Raw genomic sequence first — 25,044 nt, forward strand, 5'->3', positions numbered from 1 at the left:
ACATTACACTACAAGCGGATACATACAGGGCGAGCTTCGATACACTGCTGGATGATCAGCGTGAGGCTGCCAATTTTCCAGGAGAGAGTCGCCAATGCTCTTACGAATACATGGGGCGCAGGCCAAGTCGATAGGACTTTAATGAAGTATGGCCAGGAAGACCCTGATTAAAACATTCTGAAGCACTGTTTATACTATCTGTTCTACAGTAGTTCAATGCTGGATCCACTGCTCGTGAAACATGTATATGCCGCCTATGCTGTCGTGCTGTTGACGAGAAGACAACAAAGTTTGATTTAGGCCACGATGTAACGCTGGACTAAGGCCATCAGCTAGTAAGCAATTGATGGGGTACGTAACCCGTATGTCGGTAGAAGACCCGGTTGGGTCTGGAGACTATCCGACGACGTGGTAGCCAGCATCCATGGGTGACGAATCGATACTAGCGCATGGGCCTAAACAACGCGCGCTCTGTTGTCACCGACGAGGGTAGGAAATCGTCACACTCTTTTTGAGCTTTTCACTTGGCCGCAGTTGCAATATGCTAATGAGCAGGCCTCGCACTTGCCCTAATTTTACGCGACTGCCCTGCTTGCTGCGCGCGCACGTACCCAAATGGCAACAGCAAACACGGCTCCTGCCTCAGATGCTGAGCACTCTCAGACCGACGAACTAGACTCCACACCCTCGACCCCCACGCTTGCGCCCACACAAGAGGAGCACATGGCGCACAATAGATCGGATGCTGGGCATATGCATGTCTCTGACCGTCCCGAATCGGACCTCCCGCTTTTACCAACTGAGGAAGACACTCTCGCACCTCATGCTGCCGACGAAGAAGCACACAATGTGGAAAGCGTATTTGACGACGGCGAGATGCACCGCCAATTAATGGACATTGAATCGAGCTTCATCCCTGAACCGGCCCCACAGCCAGAAGCAGTACAAGGGCCGCCCGGCGTGGACGATACCTATCTCTTTGGCGGCTCGCCGGGCAATTCGCAGCGGTCAAGTCAGAATGGCAACAATGACTCGGCCCTGCAGAGGGTCATGGATACTTTGGAGGAGATGACAAAGCCTAAAAAGAAGCCTAAGAAGCTAGAGGTGCGCCATGGTCACACACCGTCCAAATCTCAATCCAGCAACGCGCATAGCAACTCGCCTTCCTTCTCTGAAGCCCCTACACCAGCCGCCGCCTACAAGACGCCCGCCGCCCACCGAATGGACTATGAACCCGACGACTCGCTGGACGCGGGCACTTCAACATCAGATGCCGCGCCCTCATCGCCTTCCGCAGAAGCCGCCCAACGAAGCCGATCGCGCACTACAGGGGACCAGAATACTGACGAAGAAGAGGAAGATGAGGATGAGGAGGACGAATCAGATGAGGAAGATGCGCATGAAGAAGGTCAGGCTGCTCAGGGCGCCCAGCAGGACGATGGGGATGTGCGACGACCGACTTCCAGCGCTTCGACCGTGAAAGCCCCTGATTTCTCACTAGTCGAAGAAGGGTCCTCGCTCACAAACGAAAACGTCACAAGCGCAGATAGTATAGCCATGCCCCCGCCATCAGCCCCTGCGAACAACCAGAAGAACAAACGGCCGAGCTTCCTACAGCACCGCGGTTCCAGCCAACGCTCGTCTGTCTCTTCCTTCACAAATCGCTCCGACGCATCTGGAGACAACGCGAGTACAGAGAGCCTGGGTGCCGACTACTCGTTGCAGACTGGTGGCGCCATCCCGCGCTCGAGCGGTCCAGCGCGTATGAGTCTTGGGCTTTCAAGACTACCGAGTTTGGGTAGCATCGCATCCTCCATGTCAGGCTACAGTGATTCTAACCCGTGGGATAAAGGCAGGAGCATTAGTGCAAACTCTTTAAACGCCCTTCTCCACCAAGACAATAGTCTAGGCCGTTTAGACGAAGAAGTTCCAAACAGTGCAACGCCACCCGAGACACCACGCGCTCCCAGTGTTCAGCCTGCTGCTCCTACCGACACAGTCATTACCAGACATGTTCAAGACATACAAGTGCCAGATTCCATTGCACGGGATTTCCGAGCTAAGCACTCGCGATCGCCAGACAAACGGCACAATGCAAACCCCTTCACTCGGAGCAAACATAACCTGACACTAAAGGAACAGAACAGCAAAATCGATAAACTCAGCAAGGAGAATTTCGACCTCAAGCTCAAGATTCATTTCCTTGACCAAGCGCTTCAGAATCGATCGGATGAAGGCGTCAAGGAGATGATATCGAAAAACGTTCAATTGCAGACCGATCTGGCGACAGAGAAGAAGGAGAGCCAGTCGATGCGGAAGAAGATTAGAGATCTAGAGCGAAGGCTCAAGGCCCAGGAAGAGGGACAGGCCAAGCCGCCCAAGGAACCTGGCAGTGGTTCAGAGGACGAGGGCGACGAACAGTCCTCAAGACAAGCTGAGCTAGAGGAAGAAATTGAGTTTCTTCGTGAGCGCTTGGAGACTACAGAGATTACTGTAGACCAATGGCAACAGGAGGCTCTACAGAAGGAGGCTGACAATCGACGGATGGCCGACTACATCAAGACAATGCGGGAGAAGAGTCCTGGTGGAGGAGAATCTGGTTACGATGAGGCTGTGACTATGTGGAAAGAGGATTTCGAGGATGAGCGGGCCCGTCGTGAGCAAGTTGAAACCCGCTGCCAACAAGCAGAGTCAGAGGCGGAGAAACTCCGTGAAGAGGTCCAGCGTTTGAGGGACCAAAACCAACAAATGCAACAACAAAATTCCACAACGAACAAAGTGCTCAACAGTACACGGCGCATGCAGCAGTCGTTCACTTCGCATTCCAACGCCGATTCTGATGGTAATGACCTAGCTGGGACAGCGTCGATGGGCGGCACAAGCGGCACTCTTGTGGAACACCTGCAGAGCGACAATGACAAGTTGCAGCGAGACCTCCACGCGCAGGCCTCCATGCTCACGTCCAGAAACCGAGAAAACCTACGACTGAGGGAGGAGAACGAGGGCCTAAAGCTTGCCATCCGTAGAGGTGACAATTCATCGACCGCCGGTGACAGCATCTTGGAACGCTCAATCTCCCGCAACCATATGAGGTCCGTCTCAAGAGCAAGCGGTGGTACACGTTTGACACAAGCGAGCGATCCTGACGACTACGAAACTAAGAATGCTGCTCTAAGAGATGAGTTGTCACAGCTGAAGCTCTCATACAAGGAGCTTGACGACCAATTGAATGGCCATCTCGATATGCTTGAGACTACGGAGAACAAGGTCAAGGAGCTGGAAAGGGAGATTGAAGCCCAGACCGAAGATCTCCAGGCGCTCGCAAATGAGCGCGACGAGGCATTAGAGCTGCTACAAGACAAAGAACAGGAATGCGAGGAGCTCAGACAGGAAGCGCTGGACACAGTGCAAAGGCTGGAGGTCGATCTCGACCAAAAACAGACGGAACGTGATCGTCTCTACAACGACCTTGAGAACACCACTGAAGACTTCCACGCTCTGCAACAGGAGATGAAGAATGTCAGCGAAAGCCTACTACAACTTGAGGACGATCGCGATGCAAGCCTACGCAAGATTCAGAACCTTGAGGCTGAGCTTTCTGACGCCAACGAAGAGTTGAATAGACAAGACAAGCTCCTCAGTGAAGAGAGATCCAAGAATGAGCGACTGGACGTCCAGCTTGAGTCTTGCCAGGGTGAGATTGACTTCCTCCGTGAAGAACAGGAAGGCGATAAGATCAAGATTGGTGAGCTCGAGAGTGCCCTGAACCACACTCAAGCCACGTTGCAAGAAGCCAGAGAACGTGCTCGCGATCTTGAGGAGCGCATGACAGAAGAGAGGCAACAACGCGATGCGCTGGAAACCCAAGAGAAGCAAGAGGTGGAGAAGATCATCACGGAGCTTAACGCTCAACTGTCTAAGCTCAAAGAGGAAAGCAGAAAGCTACGGAAGAACCTCTCGAGCAAGGAGGTTGAGGCATCCACCTGGAAGCAACGACACGATGAGTTTGAACTTGCTCTTCGTGAAACCCTGGGTAACCCCAACGGTACCAGGGCGAGTCTGTTCAAGGTATGTAGCGATGCTCCTGATGGTTTAGACATATGCTAACAATTCTCCTCCAGGACATTGCGAAACTTCAGCGAGACCTCCAAGGGGCAATGCAAGATCTCGACACTGTTAGAGCTGATCTTACTGAGAAAGATAGGCTTTTGCGCAACCGTGACACACTCTTGGAGAACACAGGAATGGAAAGTCGTCGTCTATCTGAGATGCTTGAACGGGAACGTCAAGCCCGCCGACAAGATTTATCAGCTTGGGAGAACGCCAAGCGTGGCCATCAATCGACTGTCAGAGCAATCCAGCAGGCCGAATCAAGGGTTCTGGAACTTGAGACGTTGCGCAGTCAAGATCGTCAAAGGATTCACCATCTGGAGAAAAATTACAAGGAGCAGCTCCTTGAGCGTAACAACCTGTTGTATGCTCTCTGGAACCGATTGTCTACCCTTTGCGGAACCGAATGGTCCCGCAACAACGCCCTTATCAACGGAGAACTCACTTCTATGGAGCTTATTTCCAAGAACGTGAATGGGTTCAACAAGAACATCATTTTTGCTGTCAGGACCGTGGAGGGTATCATTGGTAGCTTCAAGCAGAGGATCCGGCAGATCGAGAAGGATCTGGTACGCGACTACCAGACTCTGGAGCACAGCCTTGATGTTCGCGTTAAGCGACTTGACCAGCTAGAGAAGCTTGTTCTAGCCCAAAGACAGTCGATTGGAAGACCCAGCACCGTCCGCGGTGGGTTTGTCGAGATGAACAACGCGGAGCTCACCAAGCTCCGGTCAGAGAACAAGACGCTGCGGTCCGAAGTCCAGACTCTTCGCGCAATTACCACAACGACGCAGGCTGGAAACGATGTCATTGTCAGCCGGTCGTCGTCCCGTGCTGGCTCGCCCAACTCGTCAAAACGCGCCAGCATGGCGCAAACACTACTGCGTGCGCACTCGGCTTCTGTAGTCGAGCACCTCTCCACTTCAACACCAGGCCATCCCTACCCCGCCGCCGGCCCTCTTCAGACCAGCGAACAAAAGTGGATACACCGTCTCAAGGAGCTCGAACGGCGGTTGAAGGCAGAGCGGGAAGCCCGCCTTCTTGATCGCAGTGGCGCGCGCAAGAGACTAGAGCAAAAGGTGGAAGAGAACGCTGAATTGAGATCGGCGCTCGAGAAGGAGCGTGATCTCAGGACCGAAGACGAGATAGCTGGTAGTCATGGGAGCGGGTCTGGGAGCGGTAGTCGCACCGGGAGTGGGCGCGCAAGTGCCATTCCGAGCCTGAAGCGACCTAATGGCAAGGAGAGAGAAGAGGAGATGTATTAGTACGGCTTGTACTTGCCATGTTTTTTGAACTTTGTGTTTTTGCTTTCTTGTTAATTCCCCCCGTACATCCTTCCCCACTGGGGATTTTCCTTTGGAAACTTTGGAACTCGAGATGACTTGCGTTTTGGCCTTTTTTGCTTTTGCTTTTCTCTCTTCACGACATTGAATGTTATAACGATGACGGAAGCTGCATTTTTTATCTTTTTCAAGGGCATTTTATGAGACGGATTCTTGGAGGAATCATGATTGGAGCAACCTAACTATTCACATATGTAGAGAGATGGAAGGAAGGAAACGGAGGCGTTGAGCGGATCTATTTAATAATGGGATATGGGTTCTTTTCTCGCAGTCGCTGCTCCTGATGACGATGTTGCTGCTTCCATTGTGATCGTCGTCAATTTCTGTGAACCATGGGTTGAACTGAAGTCGCTTGTTTTACTTAGAGCTGCTTGTTTCTATGGATCCAGCCACCCTACGACTGCTGTCCCCCAGCACTAGGTATACAATCCAACGCCTTCTTGAACGTATCGACCAGTTTACTAGTCTCCTCCAACCCAACACTAAAACGAATGAGATCCTCTTCTACACCCCACTTCCTACACTAATCACCACGTTAGCATCCCATCCATCCATTCCAACAGCACAAAAAGAAAAGAAAGACTCACCCAATCCAACTCTCCATAATGCGCCAAAATCACATACGGCGAGCTCAACGTAAAATTCGTACCCAAACTCGGTCCCTTAACCGTATCCAGATTATCGAAAAACGCAATCGCATCCTGTTTGGTGTAAAACGTTGCCGACAGCAGACCCCCATACCCGCCATTGGGGTTTCTGCATTTTTCGTAAAAGGGGCGGGTGGGTGATGTTTTGGGGTAGTTTACTTGCTTGACGCGGGGGTGGGCGCTGAGGACGTCGCAGATTGCCTCTGCGTTTGTGCCGATGCGGTCGATGCGGGAGACGAAGTCGCGGGAGTTTCGCTCGAGGAAGATTGAGTCTTCGGCCCAGTGGTTGTCTTCGTAGTCGGTGGCCCAGGTGCGTTTGAGGAGGGGGTAGGATTTTGCTTTTGGGTTGAGGACGAGGCTGTGTAGGAGGGGGAGTTGTTAGTATGAGATGAGAGATAGAGAGAGGGCTTGGAGGGAATGAGTATTACTTACCCGCCGCCCATGACGTTGCTGTCGCCGCTGAAGACTTTGGTTAGACTGCTGACTACGACGTCTGCGTATTGTAAGACATTGACGTTGATGAAGTTTCCAATCGTCTCGTCTACTACGACGCAGAAATCGTATTGGTCGGCTAGTTTGCGGATGCGCTCTAGATCCGGGGAGCGTAGTAGTGGGTTTCCAGGGAACTCTGTGAAGAGGGCGACGAAGCGCTCGCCACCTTGGAGTCGCTGCTCCAGATCATCTAGTTCTTCTGAGGAGCCGAAACCGTAGAACCGGGAACCGGGACCGAACTTCTCGGTGATTTTCAGCGTGTCGATGTAGGGGAACCCGTAGACGATGGCTCTGTGGGAACCTTTGGCTCGCAGTAAGTTTCGGTGGGCATTGAAGATTGAGCTCATGCCAGTGGGGTACAGGTAAACATCGTCTTCTGAGAAACCTGCGATTGGCCTTTGTCTTGCGGCATCGTGATCCAGGGTCATGGCTTCGGTTAGTTCAACATCTGCAGTCAATGATCCGGCGATGCGTCTTCGAATCGCCAGCTTAGCATTCTTCGCCTTTGTGAGGCTCAAGTTTCGTCCAAATCTCTCTTCCACGAACTGCGTAGGATCCTGGACTTCTCCATTACCATTCTTCAAGTCGCCTGGGGCGCTTAGGTCGATGGAGGTCTTCTTCTGGTAACGTTTTGGACCCTTACATACTCTTGCGGACTGGTTCAGTGTCGAGGCTTCAACCAAGATGTCCTCTTTGAAGAGCTGGTAACAGTACTCTGCTCTCCGACTTGACACGCCGTCTCCGGAATGTTGCCAGAACGTCTTTGCAATACTGAAGCGGTCCTGTGGGAAAAGTACGGCTGAGACTTTGGGGGAAATGACATCCAACTCTTCTGATCGTGCTTTCTCCGCTGCTGGAAGGAAGTCTAGGATCCGGACTTGCGATGCATCTAGGTCTGGCGCTTGGCGGAGGAAGAACTCTTGACATCTTGATGCAGTTGCGTGTGTGGGGAAGAGCATTGCGTTCTCACCTTCTTTCCCATGCTTCTCGACAATAGCTGCGGCAAAAGCCTGTATGATCTTGTGAATGAAGAATCTTTGCCGCAGTTAGTATATTGTTCCCGTGTATCCCCGTACCTACGTACCTAGGGTAACCGGTTTTCATCTTGCTGATGACCCATTCCTCGCCTTCTTCGTACCCTACATTCGCGCGCCATGTAGGTAAAGAAACACTAACAGCCTATCGCGCATCAGTCTACACTGCAGTGTTGAACGGTGAAAGTAAAACGCACGTGCTCCGTCGCCGGAGGCAAACTCTCTCCCACCTCAACGTCGTTTTCCATAATCATCGGGGACATTTTATAAGTTGGTTGAAGGGACAAGTGGTGACAGCGACTGTGAAATAGATAAAACACTAGTGACGGGGCAGGTAAACCAAATATGATCGAGTAATGACTCCGCTGTCAATGGTTCATACTAGAAGCCAGATTAACTCCGACGTCGGCACTTGCAATCTCGAATGAAATTTAAGGTTATCGATAATGCACAGCAGTCACCTTTCTCCGCAGTCCGCGTCTCCTGGCAGCCCCAAAACGTCACCGCTCATACATGCAGACTTGACTAGGGCATATGAACCCGTTGATGTTGGCACTGGACCCACCTCGTTGTTGAGGTCTCCAACAAGGGTTTATTAGCCCTGAATAGACTCAATACCACAAACACTGGCGCGCGTCAAACAATGGACAACCTAACCCCATCCGACCTCTTCTCGCCCTCCAAGGCGCGTCAGCAGCGCGCACAAGCTCAGGACTGGGCGCACATAGACTCGTGGTTGTCGTACAAATATGCAGGTCGCACTGTGCCCACATTTGAGCGTAACGATGAGACGCTCAAGGTGCTGCGCGAGCTGTCAATGGCGAATGAGAGGGCGGACGAGGAGAGAGCTGTGCTAGAGCGAGTAGAACGGGAAGCATTAAAGGAGCTGGACGAGGTATGAGAACTACAGGTCCGCTTCAGCTGCCGCGCACCATGCAACGAGCTCACAGCCGTAGATACAAACGAACGAACAAGACGAGCGCATACTCTCGCAGCTAAGAGCAAACCTCACACCAGAAGGCGAGCAAGCACTTGATGCGCTCGCGTCCACCGCTGTGATCCTCAACACACCGACCGCGAACCCTGAAACTATTGCACACGCTCTTATCCAACACACCGTCACCTCACAGACCCTCACCAATCAGCTCACACATATACAAGCACTGCAGGGTTATGTAGACAAGCAGCACTCCCTCCTCCGCACCCAACTTCATCAACTCCAAACCGATCCCGCATTCACCACCCCCGCGAACCTCCAGCGCCAGACGACCGAACAAACCCGCCAGGTGAAGCACCTCCGTACCAAGATCCGCGAATACGAAGACAAGCTCTCGTCCCTTCAATCCTCGCAATCGCGAAACATGACACCGGGTTCGAATATCGCATCTGCAGAGGCGATAGGCGATATGTTGGAGCAGCAAAAGGCTCTGGATGAGTTGCGAGAGAGGGTAGAGGGGTTGGAGATGGAAGTAAGCGAATTTGCGGCATTGCCTGCGGACAGAGAGGCTGCGAGGAAAGAAGTAGGCAAGCTCGAGGTTAGGCTTGATGAGGCTCGGAGGAAAAGAGATGAGTTGTTTGAAGGGTTGGTGCAACAGAAATAGTTATCTGGTAATGCTGCTACAACAGCTCGTGTTGCTGGAGCGAGTATGCCAGTGCGAGTGGCTAAGATGGTCATGAGGTGGCAAGAGCACACCACATCGTCGATCCAGTGGGCAGTCATCGACTATGACTAACAGTATAAGTCGCAAAGCCATTGAATACATGTGCCCCCAGGGAGATGGAGGAATCAGTGGTGGGCATGCTGGGACCTAGGAACAGATATATGAGGGCGTATCTCATCTAATAAGTGACAACAACACATCTATAGCCAATAAAATCCTGCACATATAGTCTGTAGTTATTGGACAAAGTAGACGCAAGAAACATGTGCAGTAACCCATCTCAGAATACATCTTCCCTCCCAACAACGCAACACTCTTCCATACTCCTCACAAACAAAAATAACCCCAAGCAGCCTAGCCTCGTCACACTCACTGCCTGCCCCCACCTCCCGAATCCTGCACGCAAACCCCGTAGGCTCGTACAAGGAAATTGCCCCCCCCAAACCACCCCAACCCCCGCGCTATTTTCCTTGCCCCTCGCGCTCGCTCCCTTTACTCTCTCTGCCCCTCTGATAGTGCCATAATCTACGCCCTTTTTTAGTTTCTTGCAAAACTTGCCTGTTCTGGTAGGTAGCCCAGCCATGCGGGGTTTGTGTAGAATGATTGCCATGTGTTTGTCTTTGCTACGATTATGCAAACATGAATTAGAGTTGTCTTGCGAGCGAGAACATAGATACATATACAATCATAAAACATAAGTACTAGCATAGAGAGTTTGGTAAACTACACTGCTGTGAGCGGTAGGAAGTACACGAATACAACATTTCTCTTCATCTAGGAATATTTGCTCTAAGTGCTTCAAATGAGTAATGTATAAATATGCAAAAAAAAAGGAGTGCAACAACACTCTGACACACACACTCTCTTTCTACATATCCAAGCGTAGATTATGCAAGGGCAAAAAATAAATTGTCCCGTGCCAGACTCGAACTGGCGGCCTTGGGATGTCTACTAATACTAGTAGTCATATGTGAAGATATGAGACCCACGTGATAACCAACTACACCAACGAGACGGACCGTAGATAACCAACGGGTTGGAGTTGATTGATGGAAGTTTCTGCAACTAGCCAAAATATATCCGTAGTTGTGCGCAGTAAGCCAGTCGTGGAGCAGATCAAGAGTGCCATGGTGGGGCACGGAAAAGACTTTGATTGAGTGAGGGGCATCAGGCTGCGGGTAGTTTGGGTGGGCCTAGTCTGTACTGTAGAACCAATACCCAGAAGACGAAAAACCAGTTTGGAAAACGAACAAGTGAGAAGACTGGTGGTTTGCTTGTGGTAACATTATAATTACGCCATATCGCTTTCAATACATATCTATACAGTAAGGTTATTTGTCCATATTAATACCTCTTCTCAAGCGAAAAAAAAGGACACCTCAACGCCGTCATGGGTAGTGGCATTAAACCGCGCCAGCAATGCAACAGCAAACATCAACTTGGTTCAACAAGACTGTCCCTTTTTTTGTCGTTATCAGACTAAGGCCCGAGTCTTTGTCCGCCATCTGGACTTCCCCTCCCCAACGGTACGCTCGTTGTGGGTAGGACGCCGTAACGGCCATATGTCTTCTGGTCTACACTAACGTAGTGTGGTATTCTGCCTAGCAGATTCGCCTTGGTCTCGATCCATCGTAGAATCTTCTCGTGGGGGACGAGGAACTTGATGTAGCCGGAGGCCCAGAGGTAACCGAGACCTGCGCCGCAGAGGTGGCCTACTAGGCTGACGTAGGGAACGAGGATACTGGTGAGGACAATGAGGATGAGTGGGGTCGTCCAGGTGGGAATCTTGTAGGGTCCAACACTGCGAGAGTTAGCAATTGACGTGTGGAAGACGGCTAGTGGTGATGTACCTGAACGAGGGATTCGTCTTGTGTTGCTTCATAACTTCGGCGGATAGTAGGAGGAACACCCATACACTATTCCAATGTCAATTTAATTCGTGGACGCTTCCCGCGATATTTTACATACCTTGCGCCCATGACCGCGGTATTGCTCCTCAGCACATACTTCTCCAGCAACGTATATACACCTCCGGGTATGGTTCCAAATGCTGCCGTCAAGTCAGTTCTAGCACTTGCAAGCCATTGCGGGTTATTCTTACGCCCAGTAAAGAGTACCAATGTAACCAAGGTTCCGTATTCCGACTCGAATCGTTCGATAAGTGGTGTTACGGCGAAGAGATTAAAGATCATGTGGAAGAAGCCCCAATGCAGAAGAGGGAACAGGTTGAGTCGGTGCACTATACATATGTTGTATTAGCATTATTTCCGTGCTAGATGAGATGACAGCCCAATTGTATTCCACCAAACGACCATTCCGTCGTCCTTTGCCATGAACTCTATGCAATTGTGTCTGAACCCTAGGCATCCGAGAAGGCCGCAGTTGGAGGCCACATCCCCCCTCATTGCCCCGAAACCAACAAAAACACGTACTCTGCGTCAAATCCATCTTATTTGGCTCCAAACCGCCGAAATCCCTAATCCACGGAAACGGAATCGTCGCAATCCATAATCCCAGAATGGCGGCCACCAAGATCTTGGTACAAAAGGGCAAGCGCAGGATATACGAGCGTATGCGCGCGGGGTTGAACTGTGGCAGCGAAGACATGGACGGCATCGTCGGAGGGGCACGCCACGGGCGTGAATGTTTTGATGTGCAGGCGCGTTGTAGCAGCCGTGAGATCGAGCGGACAGGAAGATTACATGCGACTAGGTAGGGTTCAGGGTCGCGTTGCGCTAGTGACGATCCTCCCGCTGCTGTGGTGGACTTGGCTCCTTCCAAGTCGGTTTGCGTGGGATGCTGGGCAGAGGGAAGGACACGACACAGTCCCTGTTTTTCTGTTTCTCTACGTGACGCGCAATTGAGGGGTGAATATGGCTTTGCTCTGTAAGCTTGGTGATTTGGGATTGCAGGGTCGTGGCTAACAGATGTAGCCTGGTTATTGGCGCTGCGGCAAGACAAACGCCTGCTCAAGCTTCCGCCTTATCTTTCCGCACTGTGTATAATCGTTGGAATAGGGTGGCTGCTTGTGCTTCCGCTGAACGAGTACTCCCGAAGGACGTATGTTTCTGAGAATGCGCTCTTACCAGGCCAAGTACACACGTACTTTACCGGCAGCGAGCACAATGTCTTCAGAGCCTATCGCCATGAGGTCCACGGACTGATTGACAAGCCTATCGCCGAGTATGTATACATCAATTAGCATCCGAATCAAATACTAACTCTAGTTCAGACGGTCCCAGCGACTTGAAGCCATCTTCCGCGAACAGAACCTCAAAGTCGCAACCCAGCACTACAACTACACCGTGTCAAACCGTACCATTACAAACGAAAACGTCTATGCCATCCTCCAAGGTCCTCGCGCCGATGCTACCGAAGCCATTGTGCTAATTGGAGCATGGAAGAACATGGCAGACGAAGTCAACAATTCTGGTGTCGCATTGGTCCTGACTTTGGCTCGCTACTTCAAGCGCTGGAGTCTCTGGAGTAAGGACATCATCTTCCTCGTACCCGGTGACAGCACCATTGGCTCGCAAGCTTGGGTCGATGCATACCATGAGGAACACGATCAGCGATATGTCGAGAGCTTAAAGATCAAGAGTGGGGCATTACAGGGCGCTGTTGCAGTCGACTATCCTGCTGGTCCATGGGGCCACCGATACGACAAATTGCACATAGTCTATGACGGAGTAAACGGCCAGCTTCCGAACCTCGATCTGTTCAACACTGTAGTGAACATTGCAAATGGGCAGATGGGCGTCAGCTGTGTGATCCAGCGCATGTGGGATCACAGTGATTCGTACAAGGAGCGACTCCAGACTATGCTTCGAGGCATGCTTTCGCAAGGTCTAGGCCACGCGACTGGACCGCACTCTTCCTTCATACCGTACCATGTCGACGCCATTACGCTTGTGACCGTCGGCGACGGTTGGCATGACGAGATGACTCTCGGCAAGACGATTGAATCGCTCTTCCGAAGCTTGAACAACTTGCTGGAACATTTCCACCAAAGTTTCTTCTTCTACCTCTTGCTGCAGGACAAGCGCTTCGTTAGCATAGGCACATACCTCCCTTCGGCCATGCTGATCGCCATCAACTTCAGCATCGCCGCTATGGCATTATGGGTCAAGAGTGGACGCGCCACAGAACCAATTCCCAATCCCGCCTCTACAAAGCCGCAGAAGCCCTCATCCAGCAAACCCGCTGCAGAAAAGCCAACTCAATCGTCCGAAGACAAGGAGTCCGAAAATGAAAACGCCAAAGAAAAAGACTCCATTGTGAAAGCTGATGAGCCCGCAACCGAACTCGTCGAAAAAGATGGCGCCCTAGCCGTCGTCCCCAAACCAGCAACCACAATAACAGAACGGCATCTCCTCCTCCCCCTCCTCCTCGTTCTCACCGCCCACGCCGCAGGTCTAATCCCCCTCTACCTCTTCAACAACTGGGACGCCCCTCGTCTCTCCGGCCTCTTCATCACAGCCTGCAACGTAACCACGCTCCTCCCCATCATCATCACCTTCCTCTTCTTCTGGTCCGACTCCAACATCTTCTCTCCACAGGTCCTCTGCCTGATGCAATGTTTTTCTCTGCTGCTACTAGGCATGTTCCTCGCTGCGTTGGCTACACTGAACTTTTCGCTGTCGGTGCTGGTTGGCGTGGCGTGTGTACCGCTGAGTTTCGTACGCAGATCGAAGAATATGGGGGTTAATGCGGGGCAATTGCTTGTGCTGGCAGTGTTGAATCCTTGTCTGGTGGTGCAGACGGGGACCAAGATACTGGGGGCCAGTCTGGCAGAGGTGCTGGTGCAGTCGGCTATTGGATGGCATGTGTGTGGTATGTGGACGCAGGTGGTGTTTTGGTTGGTGTGGTTCCCGGCATGGCTTACGGGCGCTGTCGTGGTGGCTATTGGTATATGGGAATAGGGGACTATGGTCTCGAAAAGGGGATGATGTTGTTTGTAGTATTGTGGTAGAGTGTAAAGATATCACGCAATTTTATCCCTGCAATGAATGGGTCATGAATCTTTTCATTCGTAAGCCGTCTATGTGTTCAAGATGCTCACTATCTATGGTTACATGACATGTAAGTGTCTTCCTTGCAGACACAGCATGTCACTTGTGAGGGGTAGGTATCACTCAAGCCGCCCAGACGTCCTTGCCAACACCCTCGATCCAGTTACCCAGCTGGTTGACGCTGGCATCCCACTCCTTCAGCCTTGTCCGCATACCCTCAATCTGCTTCATGTCCAGAACCTTGGGCTGCACCCAGTTGATGCGTGCAATCTCGGCGACCTGGTCAATTTGTCCCTTCAACAAGCCCAAGCTCAGCGCCTTCATGATCAAGTGTTCAATCTCGTTGGGTTGCACCTTGGTCTCTGACGAGATCTCAGTGAATGTCATGGCGCGGTCGTGTGGCGGGCGGCGGAAGACGGTCTCTGTGAGGGCTGAGAGCGAGATCTTTTGATAGAGGAAGGTCTGGTGCTCCTTGAGAAGCGGGACCTTTGTGATGTTGTTAGAGAGCACATCGTATGCCATCAGGTCGCCGCGGTTGAAGGCAAAGAGGAGATCGCGCAGCCATGCGTGGGGCGTGTTGACGAGCGAGTCGAGGATGGGATGTAGCAACAGCTCTCCGAAGTTGTAAATGGAATCCGACACGAGCGCGGCAATGCTGAGGTCATACGCGCGCGACTGGCGTTCTCGCAGCTCCATCTCGTTAAGATCAACGCAGGCCAGGAACAAAAGGGCATTCTTGTAGTATGCCGCAAACTCGTGCTTGGACTTGTAGTACTCGGCGCTCGCACGGTAGAATGACGCATGCACGACTGTCTCGACGGAATCGAAGGTATCCAGTATCTGCTCGCATTCTTCCAGCTTCTTCTTCGCACCCTCCTCGTCCCGTAACCGGAGTTGTATGCTGGCGGCTGCGACTGTGGCATAGACGTATGCGTCCTGTGAGGCGGGCTTGTTGACGCTCTTTGCGAGGTCATTGACGAATGTGAGACGCTCCTTGTCATCTGTAAAGGTCAGCTCTTGCAATTTGGCTGCACCGCATCCATGTCCATACCCTTGTACTGTGATGCTGCGTCCAAGCCTAGAGTGACGAGCTTGAGCTGGTTGATCTTATTTGCGAAGCTCTTGATGAACGTCTCGAAGAAGGGTATCCGCTGTTTCGCGCTCTCGGGGTGGTCAAAGAACTCAATGAGCTTGTCCGTCAACTCGTGCCACAACTTTCGCTCCCAAAAGTCCTCGAAGGCGATGAAGTATTCCTGAAGCTCCTCTGGTGCCTCGTCCCGCGCATCACCCAGAAGGTTCGGGATTGTGTCCGTGTCCATGGCCATAGTGGCTACTTGTGCGAGTGTTGATGAGATTTGGGGGGATAGTTTGCCAAGTGAAGAAGTGGTGGGAGAGCACAAGGCCGGGTGTGTATGTTTGAGTGCGGGATGGGTTGCTCAGTAGGTAGCGTTGCGGCGGAAGCTACGATTAGCGCATCGGGCCAAGCCCCATCACCACCGACGTCCTTCATCACAGCTACTTCACAAGAAGCCCTATACGACATCCCAGTAGCCATTGAACGCCGCAACTATGCTGCCACTCCGCTGCGCTCGGTCGCCAGTGGCGCTGTCGGCTCAATTGCCCTTGAAGCGCGTAGCTCCCTTCTCCACCTCAGTTTGCCGGCAACTACTCAACTCGGACGTCAGGATAACCAGGCACGACCCATGACCCCACAGTGCGTGAAATGCTGGCTGACAGGTGCCTAGGACTGGAAAGCCCATTCTGACTGTTTCCGGTGGACGTTCCTCGCTCGGAGGTAGACTGCGACCCGCACCCGCATGGTAGTCGAAGCGCTCACACAGATGCAGGATACACGGCAACCGTCTTCGGAGCCACTGGATTCTTGGGACGTTATATCGTGAACCGACTGGGTGCGTGCAAACACGGGGAGCAGGAGTGGGTTTGCGCTAACGACAGGAACAGCTCGATCAGGATGCACAGTCATTATCCCTTTCCGCGAGGAGATGGCGAAGCGCCATCTTAAGGTCGCTGGAGATTTGGGCAGAGTCGTTTTCATGGAAATGGACCTTCGAAACACCCAGTCCATTGAAGAAAGCGTACGACACTCTGACATTGTCTACAACCTCATTGGTCGCGACTACCCCACCAAGAACTTTGATTTGGAGGATGTACATGTTTCTGGAACTGAGCGCATCGTGGACGCTGTTGCAAAGTATGATATCGACCGATTCGTTCAGGTTTCATCCCATAGTGCACACCCGGAATCGGAATCGGAATTCTACCGCACCAAGGCTAGGGGCGAGATTGTTGCCCGATCCATCTACCCGGAGACGACTATTGTTCGACCTGCGCCCATGTTCGGATTTGAAGACCGTTTCCTGCACAGGCTTGCCTCCCCATCCAACATCATCACCGCCAACAACCTGCAGGAGCGTTCCCGACCTGTTCACGTCATCGATGTCGGCATGGCCCTTGAACGCATGCTCCACGATGATACGACTGCGGCCCAGACATACGAACTTTACGGCCCCACCGAGTACTCCATGGCCGAGGTTAGGGAGCTTGTAGAGAAGGAGACCATGCACCCAAAACGCCACATTAACATCCCCAAGCGTATCTTGAAGCCTCTTGCACACTACGCTAACAAGCTTCTGTGGTGGCCCATCACCTCGGCTGATGAGGTAGAGCGGGAGTTTATTAACCAAATCATCGACAAGAACGCCAAGACGTTCAAGGATTTGGACATTGAGCCGGTCGAGTTGAAGGCAATGACATTTGACTACCTCAAGGGGTACCGAAGTTCGAGTTACTACGACTTGCCGCCCATGAGCGAGAAGGAGAAGAGAGAGGAGAAGAAGTATCTGCATGTTATCGATGATCAATAGAGAATTGTTTCCTGGATCAAGGAAAGAAGAATCGAGTTTTGTAAATATCCGGGCTCATTGAATGGACTGGAGCGGTCTGTAGAATCAAAGACGTTTCCTTTGTGTATGCAAATGAAATTGAATGTGGTCTATGGGAGTGGGGTATCATATGCGTCTAGTACGCGAAAACGTCTCCATCATCGGGTCGGCGTGACTTCCTTCTCATCCACCAGCTTCTCCAGATATTTTCGGAGCAAAGCTTCAGTACTCGCGGGATCATCCCTATCTTTCCGCTCGTCCCAGTGCCTGTAAAACTCCAACACCACCTCGACAGCAATAAGCGCAATGATGGCCCACTCAAGCCTCAGCCCGTGCTTCTCACTCAACTGCTCTCTCAACACACTAGCAATCTCCTGTGCAAACCCAATCTTCTCGTTCAACACTTTGATCCTAACACCCACATCCAGCGCACGCCCAACCTGGTCGTAGTACTCGCCTAGCCCGAGCTCGTGCCGCGAATCCCAGAAGATGTCGGGCATGGAGTCTGTGAGCTCAGAGTAGAGGTTCAATTGGGCTCGTAGGGAGAGCAGTTCGCCAGTCTTGCGGAGGATGAAGGAGCGAGTGAAGGGGGCGCTGCGGCGGGGTGAGAAGGGCTTGGATGCGGCGAGCATGGTGGGGATATCGCGGGTGGAGTGCTGGTATGCAGATAGCAAGGTTTCCAAGACGGCCAGTTTGGTAGAGCGGGCGAGGCCGGAAGAGAAGGCTATCTTGGCGAGGACGGTGTCTACTTCATGGCGTTGTTCGCTTGTGAGATGATTTTCGTCCGAGGAGTTGAGTGAGATGATGTCGGATGGTGGTTCTGCCTTTGTGCCTAGCACAATGGTGTCACCGACTACTTCACTGGCTTCTTTGCTGGGGTCCTCAAGATAGTCCAGATCTTCGGTTTCTAGGAGGTCGAGATGCGAGCCTTCGGCTGCGGCGGGGAGGACTTGGTTGACTAGCTTCAGGGCTTCTCTTTCCCGGACGTTCCAAGTTACTACAGTGCCAGAGGGGAAGATGAAGATGTCGCCCTGCTGGAAGTCCTTGACCTCAGATGGTCGCTCCGATGTCTGCACATGTATGACTTGGGGGTAGAGACCAGTCTGAAAGGGATCGAGCTCGTAGCCTTGGGCTTTGACGAGGCGGCTGGCCACCGAGATATCATATATCTCGGCAGCACAATATGCGCTTACTGTCTTGGTCTCGGCATCTGGGTCTACGAAGCGTGTTTTTCCTCTTGACTTTACAAAGGCTCGAGATCTCTGCGCCTCCACTGCGACACTCCGTAGAGAGGACGTCTTGGTTGCATTTTTTCGTGCAGCTTTCCGTTTCGACTGCTGTGGAGTCTCTTCCGAGGATTCTTCGTGGGGCGTCACGTCCTCTTGCCTCTGGGTGAAGTCGATCTTCTTTCCATAATATCTCGATGTCGAAAATAGTCTATTTGCGGGGGTGCGTAGAGGTTGTATAGCGACAGAATAGTGCGGGAGTTGTGCAGTACGAGCAAGACATCGTGTCAAGCCATTGAACGCGTAAGGTCGGATTGTAGTCATCGCCAGCGGAGGTGTGTCTCAAACATAGTTTCCAACGTGAATCGTCGTCAACAAAGAGAGTTTCTGGGGGTTGGATGGTGGAGTATTTTGCGGAGAGTTTAGTTAGACCCTTGCAAGTCCGCGGGAATCGGCTTGGCCAGCATCATCGGCCCAGATTCGACCAGGGCCCATCGGCCAACTCAGACTTGCACACCTCCACGCGCCGGAGCTATTCCAGGTCTCTACCACACCCGCCGCAGCTCATGCCGCCAGCATGGCTGCGGAAAATTCAACAGACGAACCGCGCACGCCGGTGCGCGAGCAATCGGAGCCCGAGAAGGTAGCCAACGAAGGGAAGAAGAAGGTTGAGCCGGACTCGGACGACGACGAAGACGACGATGTTGAGGAGGAGCCCAAGCTCAAGTACAGTCGCCTCACGAGGGATTTGGGTCCGGTATACCGCAATGGCGACGCGACGGCTACCTTTATGGTCGCGGGGGACAAGATGGTACGGTCATAGCTCCAAGCTTCATGTGCTTGTATTGCAAGCTGTATGGTGTATGCTAAGATTGTATATAGATTGTTGGAACACATAATGGCAATATCGTGAGTTCCTGGAGCTTCCTGAACCCCCAAATAGTATACTAATCCTACCAGCACGCCCTAACCATACCGTCGTTCCAAATCCTCCGCACCTACAATGCACATCCTGCCGCCTCCGTCACTGCGCTGTCAGTGTCCCCCTTGTTAGCTTCACAGCCATTCGTACCTACCGCCTCAGATCTCAGGTCCGCTGATCAGACGACTCCAAGTTTACGGCGTACAGACACTACGTCAGGCAATACATCGTCTCCCCGTGCGCCCCGTCAAGCCCAAGTACCGGCAACGCCTTCAAATCAGATATACATAGCTTCCTCTTCCATAGATGGACATGTGTGTGTGTCTTCCCTCGTCGATCCCAAGGATGTCACGCTCCGCAACTTCGGCCGCCCCGTACAAGCCGTTGCACTCTCACCCGAATACAAGAACGACCGCTCCTACTTGTCCGGAGGATTAGCTGGCGAGCTCATTCACACAGTTGGAGGGCCAACGGGCGTACGGTCAAATGCAAACACCAGCTCAGCATCACAGACAGCACAAGGATGGCTAGGCGCAATAGGACTGGGCGGCCACGGAGGCAGGGACACCATCCTGCACTCTGGAGAAGGTGCCATAAGTGCCATCAAATGGTCACTTTCAGGCAAATTCGTGGCTTGGTCAAACGAACATGGCATCCGCATCATTCGGACCGACCTCCACCTCGACAGCGCAGACTCGGAGTTCGCGTGGAAGAGAATCGGCTTTATCGAGAAGCCGAATCGGCGAATATGGGAGGACATGGCTGGTGTATGGAAGGCGCGGATAGAGTGGGTTGATGACCGGTCACTCGAGTCTGATGACGACGCTATAATGAGTATGAACGGTCATCATCTTGCAGATAAAACCGAGTCCACATTACCACAGAACCGATCACCCCAAACGCCCAAGAATAGCAAGAAGAAGAAGACGTTTGAAAAGCTCATCATAGGGTGGGGAGATGCAGCTTGGGTTGTTCACGTACAACCTGGAGGAGCTGGCGTCGGCCGTGAAGTTGGTGAAAGATCGGTCGGAAGCGCCGAGGTGGTCCATCGGTATTATTGTCTCCCCTGTATTCATTCATCGCTAACGATTTCCCAGTCTTCGTTTCGACGACTGTATTGTTTCTGGCATTTCGCTCTATACCCCTTCTTTGCTTCTTGTTCTTGCATACCGGACACGCGATGACGATGACAATCCCGTTTCTGGGCCAGAAACGACTCCTCGGGGAGGAAGGATGCGTCGATCAAACGGTCTTTCTCCAGAGCTCAAACTCATAGATGCTGCCACCTCAGATGAGGTCGAAGTTGATTCCTTGACCGTCAGCAGATTCGAAACTCTCTCGGCTGCGGATTATCACTTGGGCACCTTGTATGTGCCTCATCCCAAGACCATGACTCCCGCGCAGAAGAGTGCATTGGAGGCCATTGGAGGCGGTATTTGGGATGTTGGTGCCAGTGCAGCGCGTATATTCAGCTCGGGAGCGAGTGTAATGAACCTTCAGATTGGCTCTGACAAGCCACCGTCAAGGGCACCATCCATGTCCTCAGCCAGTGCCGGTAACGCCTCAGGCTCAATAGCTACTAAACGGCAACAACAAGCGCATCCAAACGCTGCGACACCAGGTCTGAAAGTCTTCATCCAGAGCCCCTACGATTGTGTACTAGCCATCAAGCGAGAACTATCAGATCATTTCCAGTGGGAACTTGAGCATGAGAATTACAAGGATGCCTGGGAGCTACTAGAAGACCATCCTGAGATTATCGCGTCGGTTCTGCAGGCCCCCTCAGATGGGTCGCCAGGTGGTACCCCTATAAAGCGACAGGGAAGTTTACACGAGTTCTTTGCAGACGACAGCGATTCCCAAACTACGCTCTCCGCTACAAGGGCAAACCAGAACTCTGCAGTAGAGAAAGAGAAACGTCGAATTGGAGATTTATGGGTTCAGCAGCTTGTCAACAACGGTGACTGGAAACAAGCAGGCAAAGTCGCTGGTCGCGTACTTGGCACCTCCTCACGATGGGAACATTGGGTGTGGAAGTTTGCGCAGAAAAACCACTTCAACGAGATATCTCCCTACGTCCCCAAGAAGCCCATGCAGCCGCCATTACCATCGATGGTATATGAAGTGATTCTTGGTCACTACATAATTCATGATCGAATACGCTTCAAGCATTTGCTCGAAGATTGGGATCCAGATCTGTTCGATATTAATAGTGTCATTGAGGCAATCAAGAGCAAGCTTTCTGCAGGCGATGTCACTGAGGAATCCATCGAAGGCGATGTACAGGGCCGAGATTGGCGGATACTGCAAGATGGTCTTGCGAAGCTGTTCCTCGCCAGCGGTCGTCAGAGAGAGGCGTTGCGTTGCTACATTCGTCTCCAAAATGCTGAGGCTGCCATGACCCTCATACGGGACTTCCATCTCGTGGAGGCTGTCAGGGATGACATACCCGGGTTCATTATGATGGGCGTGTCCAAAGATCAGATGAAGTCTGCGTCAGTAAAACTGGAAGAGCTAGAAGAGGCGTCTACGGAAGCGATCAGTGTACTTGTTGAAGAGGGCTGCCGCGGCACCATTCCTGCCTCTGACGTTGAAAGTCAATTGCAGGAAAAAGGACCAGCATTCAGGCCTTTCCTGCACTTCTATCTAAGAAAGCTGTGGAAGCCGGAAATGCATGAGCGAACAGCGAAAACAGCTAAAGAGCGGGTGGCAGAGGACCGCTTGGTGGCTGATGGCAAAATTGTTGCAGAAGAGTTTGCGGATCTTATGGTTGAGCTGTTCGCGGAGTATGACCGACCGCTCCTCATGGAGTATCTGCGTAAGTCTCAAAGCTATGATCTGAGCAAGGCTACGGCAGAGTGCGAGAGGAGGGAGTACATCCCAGAGCTTGTGTAAGTTTTACATGTTACAGAGGCCCGATCAGCTTGCTAATCCATTGCAGACATATCCTCTCCAAGACAGGCCAAACAAAGCGCGCCCTGTATCTCATTATTGAGAAGCTCTCTGACGTTAGCTTTGCAATTTCTTTCGCAAAAGAGCAAGATGACCCCGACTTATGGAACGATCTATTGGAGTACTCCATGGACAAACCACACTTCATCCGCGGCCTCCTCGAAGAAGTCGGCACAGCAATTGACCCCATCAAGCTGGTCCGGCGTATCCCCGAAGGTCTAGAAATCGAAGGTCTCCGCGATGGCATCGGCCGCATGGTCCGCGAATACGAAATCCAATACTCAATCTCCGAAGGCGTCGCCCGCGTCCTCCGCGGCGAAGTAGCCGCTGGTATGGATACCTTGCGCGCCGGCCAAAGACGCGGCGTTAAATTCGAAGTCAGCCGCGAGAAGAAACATCATCACGCCACCAAAGCCCAGGTCGACATTGAACCCAAGGCCATCGACCCCGCTACAGCGGCCAAAGCAACGGCAAGAGCAGACAACAAAACTACGGCAGTCTCCTCGACTACAAACGCACCCAACCTCGACCCCGCACCCGAAGTCCCGCCAGAAGGTGACGCACCACCAGGCCACTGCGTAGGCTGCCACCGCCCCTTCACCCTCCCCACCACGGAAGAAGAAGAAGCAACCATCGACGGTAGCGGGCCTTTACCACTCTCCCGCGACACCCTCGTTGGTTTCGCATGCGGCCACATTTTCCACCTGAGATGTCTGCTCCCCAAGACAAGTGCTAGCGCTAGTGTTGCGGCCGGCTTGCAACAGCAGCTCGCAGCTGATGCGCAGGAAAGTGGAGGTAGGTGGACGAGGAGTGTGGGCGCGAAAGTGGCGCATGCGCATGTTATTAAGAGCGCGGTGGGGAGAGGCTGTGTGGTTTGTAGGGAGAAGGAGGTTGTGAGTGATGAGTGATGAGTGAGTGATGTGGGTTGGAGTGGATGGGAATTGGGTGTATATACCAAGGAAGTGAAGATGAGGATGAAGATAAGATTATGCTTTTTTGATGGCAACATAGGGAAGTTTTTTATTTTGGGTCATGGGCATGTGGGAGTGAGTTGGGCGAGGGGATGGAGATATTGTAATGCATATTACTGTATTACTAAATGGTCTTTAGGCACCTATAGTCCAGCCAATTTTGAGCCTTTGTTCTATGCATGGCGATGTTTTATTGCCCCTTCCTTGCAGAGCACGGTCATTCTTGAGAGGCTGAGTTCTCGTAGCCTATAGATATTGTATCAAGCGTTCTGCATGCATGGATTGTATCGGGGCTCTGCAGCAGTCATGATATGAAGACATGTTTGTCAATGAGAGGGCGCGTGCAAAGGGCTCATACATCATGTTAACGTAATTAACGTACCTATGTCAGTCTCCTGTCATCACGGTACCGTTCTGTAGTAATAAATATACTCCATAAGGAAACATCGGGCATGAAACGTGGATAACTGCACTATCAAGGGCGCAGACGAAAGGCGCAAGCAGGGAACCTACCTCACTAAAGGGCGTAGAAACAACCATGTCGTAATATCACGCTGATCAAATTTTCCTTATGCGGTAGGTGCACATGCTAGACGCAGATGCAGACGGAGAAGGGCGTGAGGGGTCAACGCCAAAAGGGCGGGGAAACAACATGCGACGCGCATCCTTCCATGCCAAACTGCCTCAAGCAGTAGATCCGAACGTCTAGTGTAGATTACTGCGCTAGGAAAGGGCGTGAACGTGAGGGGTTGGTTGATGTGGTGTGGTTGGTTTGTGGAACGAGGAAAGGGCGTGGGAGGGGAACATACATGATCTAACGCTCTTTCTCATGCTGGTGTGTATGGATTGGGGTCTGGGAATTACGGTATAAGGTAAGTTAAGAGATGGCATTGAGCACTGCGCTAGGGAAGGGCGTAGGTGGTAGGGTGATGTGGGATGATTGAAGGGCGTGGATGACTGGGATGAGTGGTAGATCAGCATCTTAGTCCCGTATACGAACTTTCCTTGAGCATCAGATTGAATCTTCGCCTGTGGATTGCTGCGCTATAGAATATCGAAGGGCGTCCGTAAAGTGGTCCATGGGTGTAGCGTGTGACGAGCGAAGGGAGTGGTTTATTTGCGCTAGATGCAGGAAGGAGCAATTTGATCCTATTAGAAATTGAGTATTTGCATAAGCAAAGAGTTTTCCAGTATATGTCGTGTACTGCATCAGGAAAATTTTATAATTAGGCGTTGAGGGTTTTACAGTGAATGGCGCACTCCTCTGTGCCCTTTCCTGCCCTTCCCTTCACGTTTGGGTGCAGGGCTAGTATGGATTAGGAGGGGCACGGTTACCCGATTTGGCAGGTTTGAATCGCAATGTTGATTACGGCGCTACGGGAGGGGCAGAGCATAAGCATATGATGAGGGGAGGGGCAGGAGGGGCAAGATGGCATGGCGGGGTGAGTGATGGAGGGGTATTGGGTTGTGAGATTTGAGCGTTACTCTCGCTCTGAAGAGTTCAAATTCTTGGATCGAGCACCACGATTAAAATGCTGGTAGCAAGGCCTTGTTTGTATTGTCGTTTATGATATAATCAATGGATGGAGTTTCATGATTTGACATATGTGGCAGATGATAGATTTGCAAAATCCATGATTATGTTCTCTGAATGGGATAAATAATATGGAATGGCGGACATCAACCCATGCGCGAGACAAACAACTCCTCGCGAAATCAGCTGTTACAGCAGAAAAGTGTATAGATATCACGATATTCGATGGATCCTGCA

The 25,044-nt window shown here is 52.0% G+C and overlaps 10 protein-coding genes across 10 annotated transcripts; 6 read left to right on the forward strand and 4 right to left on the reverse strand.

Moving 5' to 3' along the window:
* Positions 1-615: 615 nt before the first annotated feature.
* Positions 616-5,375, forward strand: PtrM4_069130 (Microtub-assoc multi-domain protein; the record flags this gene model as incomplete). The annotated part of the gene is made up of 4 exons (XM_066105846.1): positions 616-1,104; positions 1,432-3,879; positions 3,952-4,068; positions 4,122-5,375. 4 exons carry the CDS (start codon positions 616-618, stop codon positions 5,373-5,375), a joined length of 4,308 nt encoding a protein of 1,435 aa, XP_065964473.1.
* Positions 5,376-5,847: 472 nt separating this feature from the next.
* On the reverse strand, positions 5,848-7,889 carry PtrM4_069140 (MetC, Cystathionine beta-lyase-cystathionine gamma-synthase; the record flags this gene model as incomplete). The annotated part of the gene is made up of 5 exons (XM_001933584.1): positions 5,848-5,976; positions 6,041-6,458; positions 6,533-7,627; positions 7,677-7,771; positions 7,824-7,889. 5 exons carry the CDS (start codon positions 7,887-7,889, stop codon positions 5,848-5,850), a joined length of 1,803 nt encoding a protein of 600 aa, XP_001933619.1.
* Positions 7,890-8,269: 380 nt separating this feature from the next.
* PtrM4_069150 (uncharacterized protein) lies at positions 8,270-8,527 on the forward strand (the record flags this gene model as incomplete). The annotated part of the gene is made up of 1 exon (XM_066105847.1): positions 8,270-8,527. One exon carries the CDS (start codon positions 8,270-8,272, stop codon positions 8,525-8,527), a length of 258 nt encoding a protein of 85 aa, XP_065964474.1.
* Positions 8,528-8,987: 460 nt separating this feature from the next.
* PtrM4_069160 (uncharacterized protein) lies at positions 8,988-9,227 on the forward strand (the record flags this gene model as incomplete). The annotated part of the gene is made up of 1 exon (XM_066105848.1): positions 8,988-9,227. The coding sequence occupies one exon, from the start codon at positions 8,988-8,990 to the stop codon at positions 9,225-9,227; it is 240 nt and encodes a 79-aa protein (XP_065964475.1).
* Positions 9,228-10,766: 1,539 nt separating this feature from the next.
* On the reverse strand, positions 10,767-11,903 carry PtrM4_069170 (GlpG, membrane protein; the record flags this gene model as incomplete). The annotated part of the gene is made up of 5 exons (XM_001933586.2): positions 10,767-11,088; positions 11,138-11,203; positions 11,256-11,337; positions 11,389-11,526; positions 11,720-11,903. 5 exons carry the CDS (start codon positions 11,901-11,903, stop codon positions 10,767-10,769), a joined length of 792 nt encoding a protein of 263 aa, XP_001933621.1.
* A 257-nt stretch (positions 11,904-12,160) lies between these two features.
* On the forward strand, positions 12,161-13,995 carry PtrM4_069180 (Gaa1 domain containing protein; the record flags this gene model as incomplete). The annotated part of the gene is made up of 4 exons (XM_066105849.1): positions 12,161-12,173; positions 12,221-12,470; positions 12,520-13,621; positions 13,975-13,995. The coding sequence occupies 4 exons, from the start codon at positions 12,161-12,163 to the stop codon at positions 13,993-13,995; spliced, it is 1,386 nt and encodes a 461-aa protein (XP_065964476.1).
* Positions 13,996-14,422: 427 nt separating this feature from the next.
* Positions 14,423-15,624, reverse strand: PtrM4_069190 (PAM multi-domain protein; the record flags this gene model as incomplete). The annotated part of the gene is made up of 2 exons (XM_001933588.2): positions 14,423-15,300; positions 15,351-15,624. The coding sequence occupies 2 exons, from the start codon at positions 15,622-15,624 to the stop codon at positions 14,423-14,425; spliced, it is 1,152 nt and encodes a 383-aa protein (XP_001933623.1).
* Positions 15,625-16,302: 678 nt separating this feature from the next.
* Positions 16,303-17,184, forward strand: PtrM4_069200 (Epimerase multi-domain protein; the record flags this gene model as incomplete). The annotated part of the gene is made up of 1 exon (XM_001933589.2): positions 16,303-17,184. One exon carries the CDS (start codon positions 16,303-16,305, stop codon positions 17,182-17,184), a length of 882 nt encoding a protein of 293 aa, XP_001933624.2.
* A 176-nt stretch (positions 17,185-17,360) lies between these two features.
* On the reverse strand, positions 17,361-18,752 carry PtrM4_069210 (uncharacterized protein; the record flags this gene model as incomplete). Its single annotated transcript, XM_066105850.1, has 1 exon — positions 17,361-18,752. One exon carries the CDS (start codon positions 18,750-18,752, stop codon positions 17,361-17,363), a length of 1,392 nt encoding a protein of 463 aa, XP_065964477.1.
* A 1,356-nt stretch (positions 18,753-20,108) lies between these two features.
* Positions 20,109-23,525, forward strand: PtrM4_069220 (Clathrin domain containing protein; the record flags this gene model as incomplete). Its single annotated transcript, XM_066105851.1, has 4 exons — positions 20,109-20,401; positions 20,448-22,241; positions 22,292-23,097; positions 23,413-23,525. 4 exons carry the CDS (start codon positions 20,109-20,111, stop codon positions 23,523-23,525), a joined length of 3,006 nt encoding a protein of 1,001 aa, XP_065964478.1.
* Between the last annotated feature and the right edge of the window lie 1,519 nt (positions 23,526-25,044).

This window comes from Pyrenophora tritici-repentis, chromosome 2 (genome assembly GCF_003171515.1).
Source record: "Pyrenophora tritici-repentis strain M4 chromosome 2, whole genome shotgun sequence".
In the NCBI taxonomy this organism is placed as follows: domain Eukaryota; kingdom Fungi; phylum Ascomycota; class Dothideomycetes; order Pleosporales; family Pleosporaceae; genus Pyrenophora; species Pyrenophora tritici-repentis.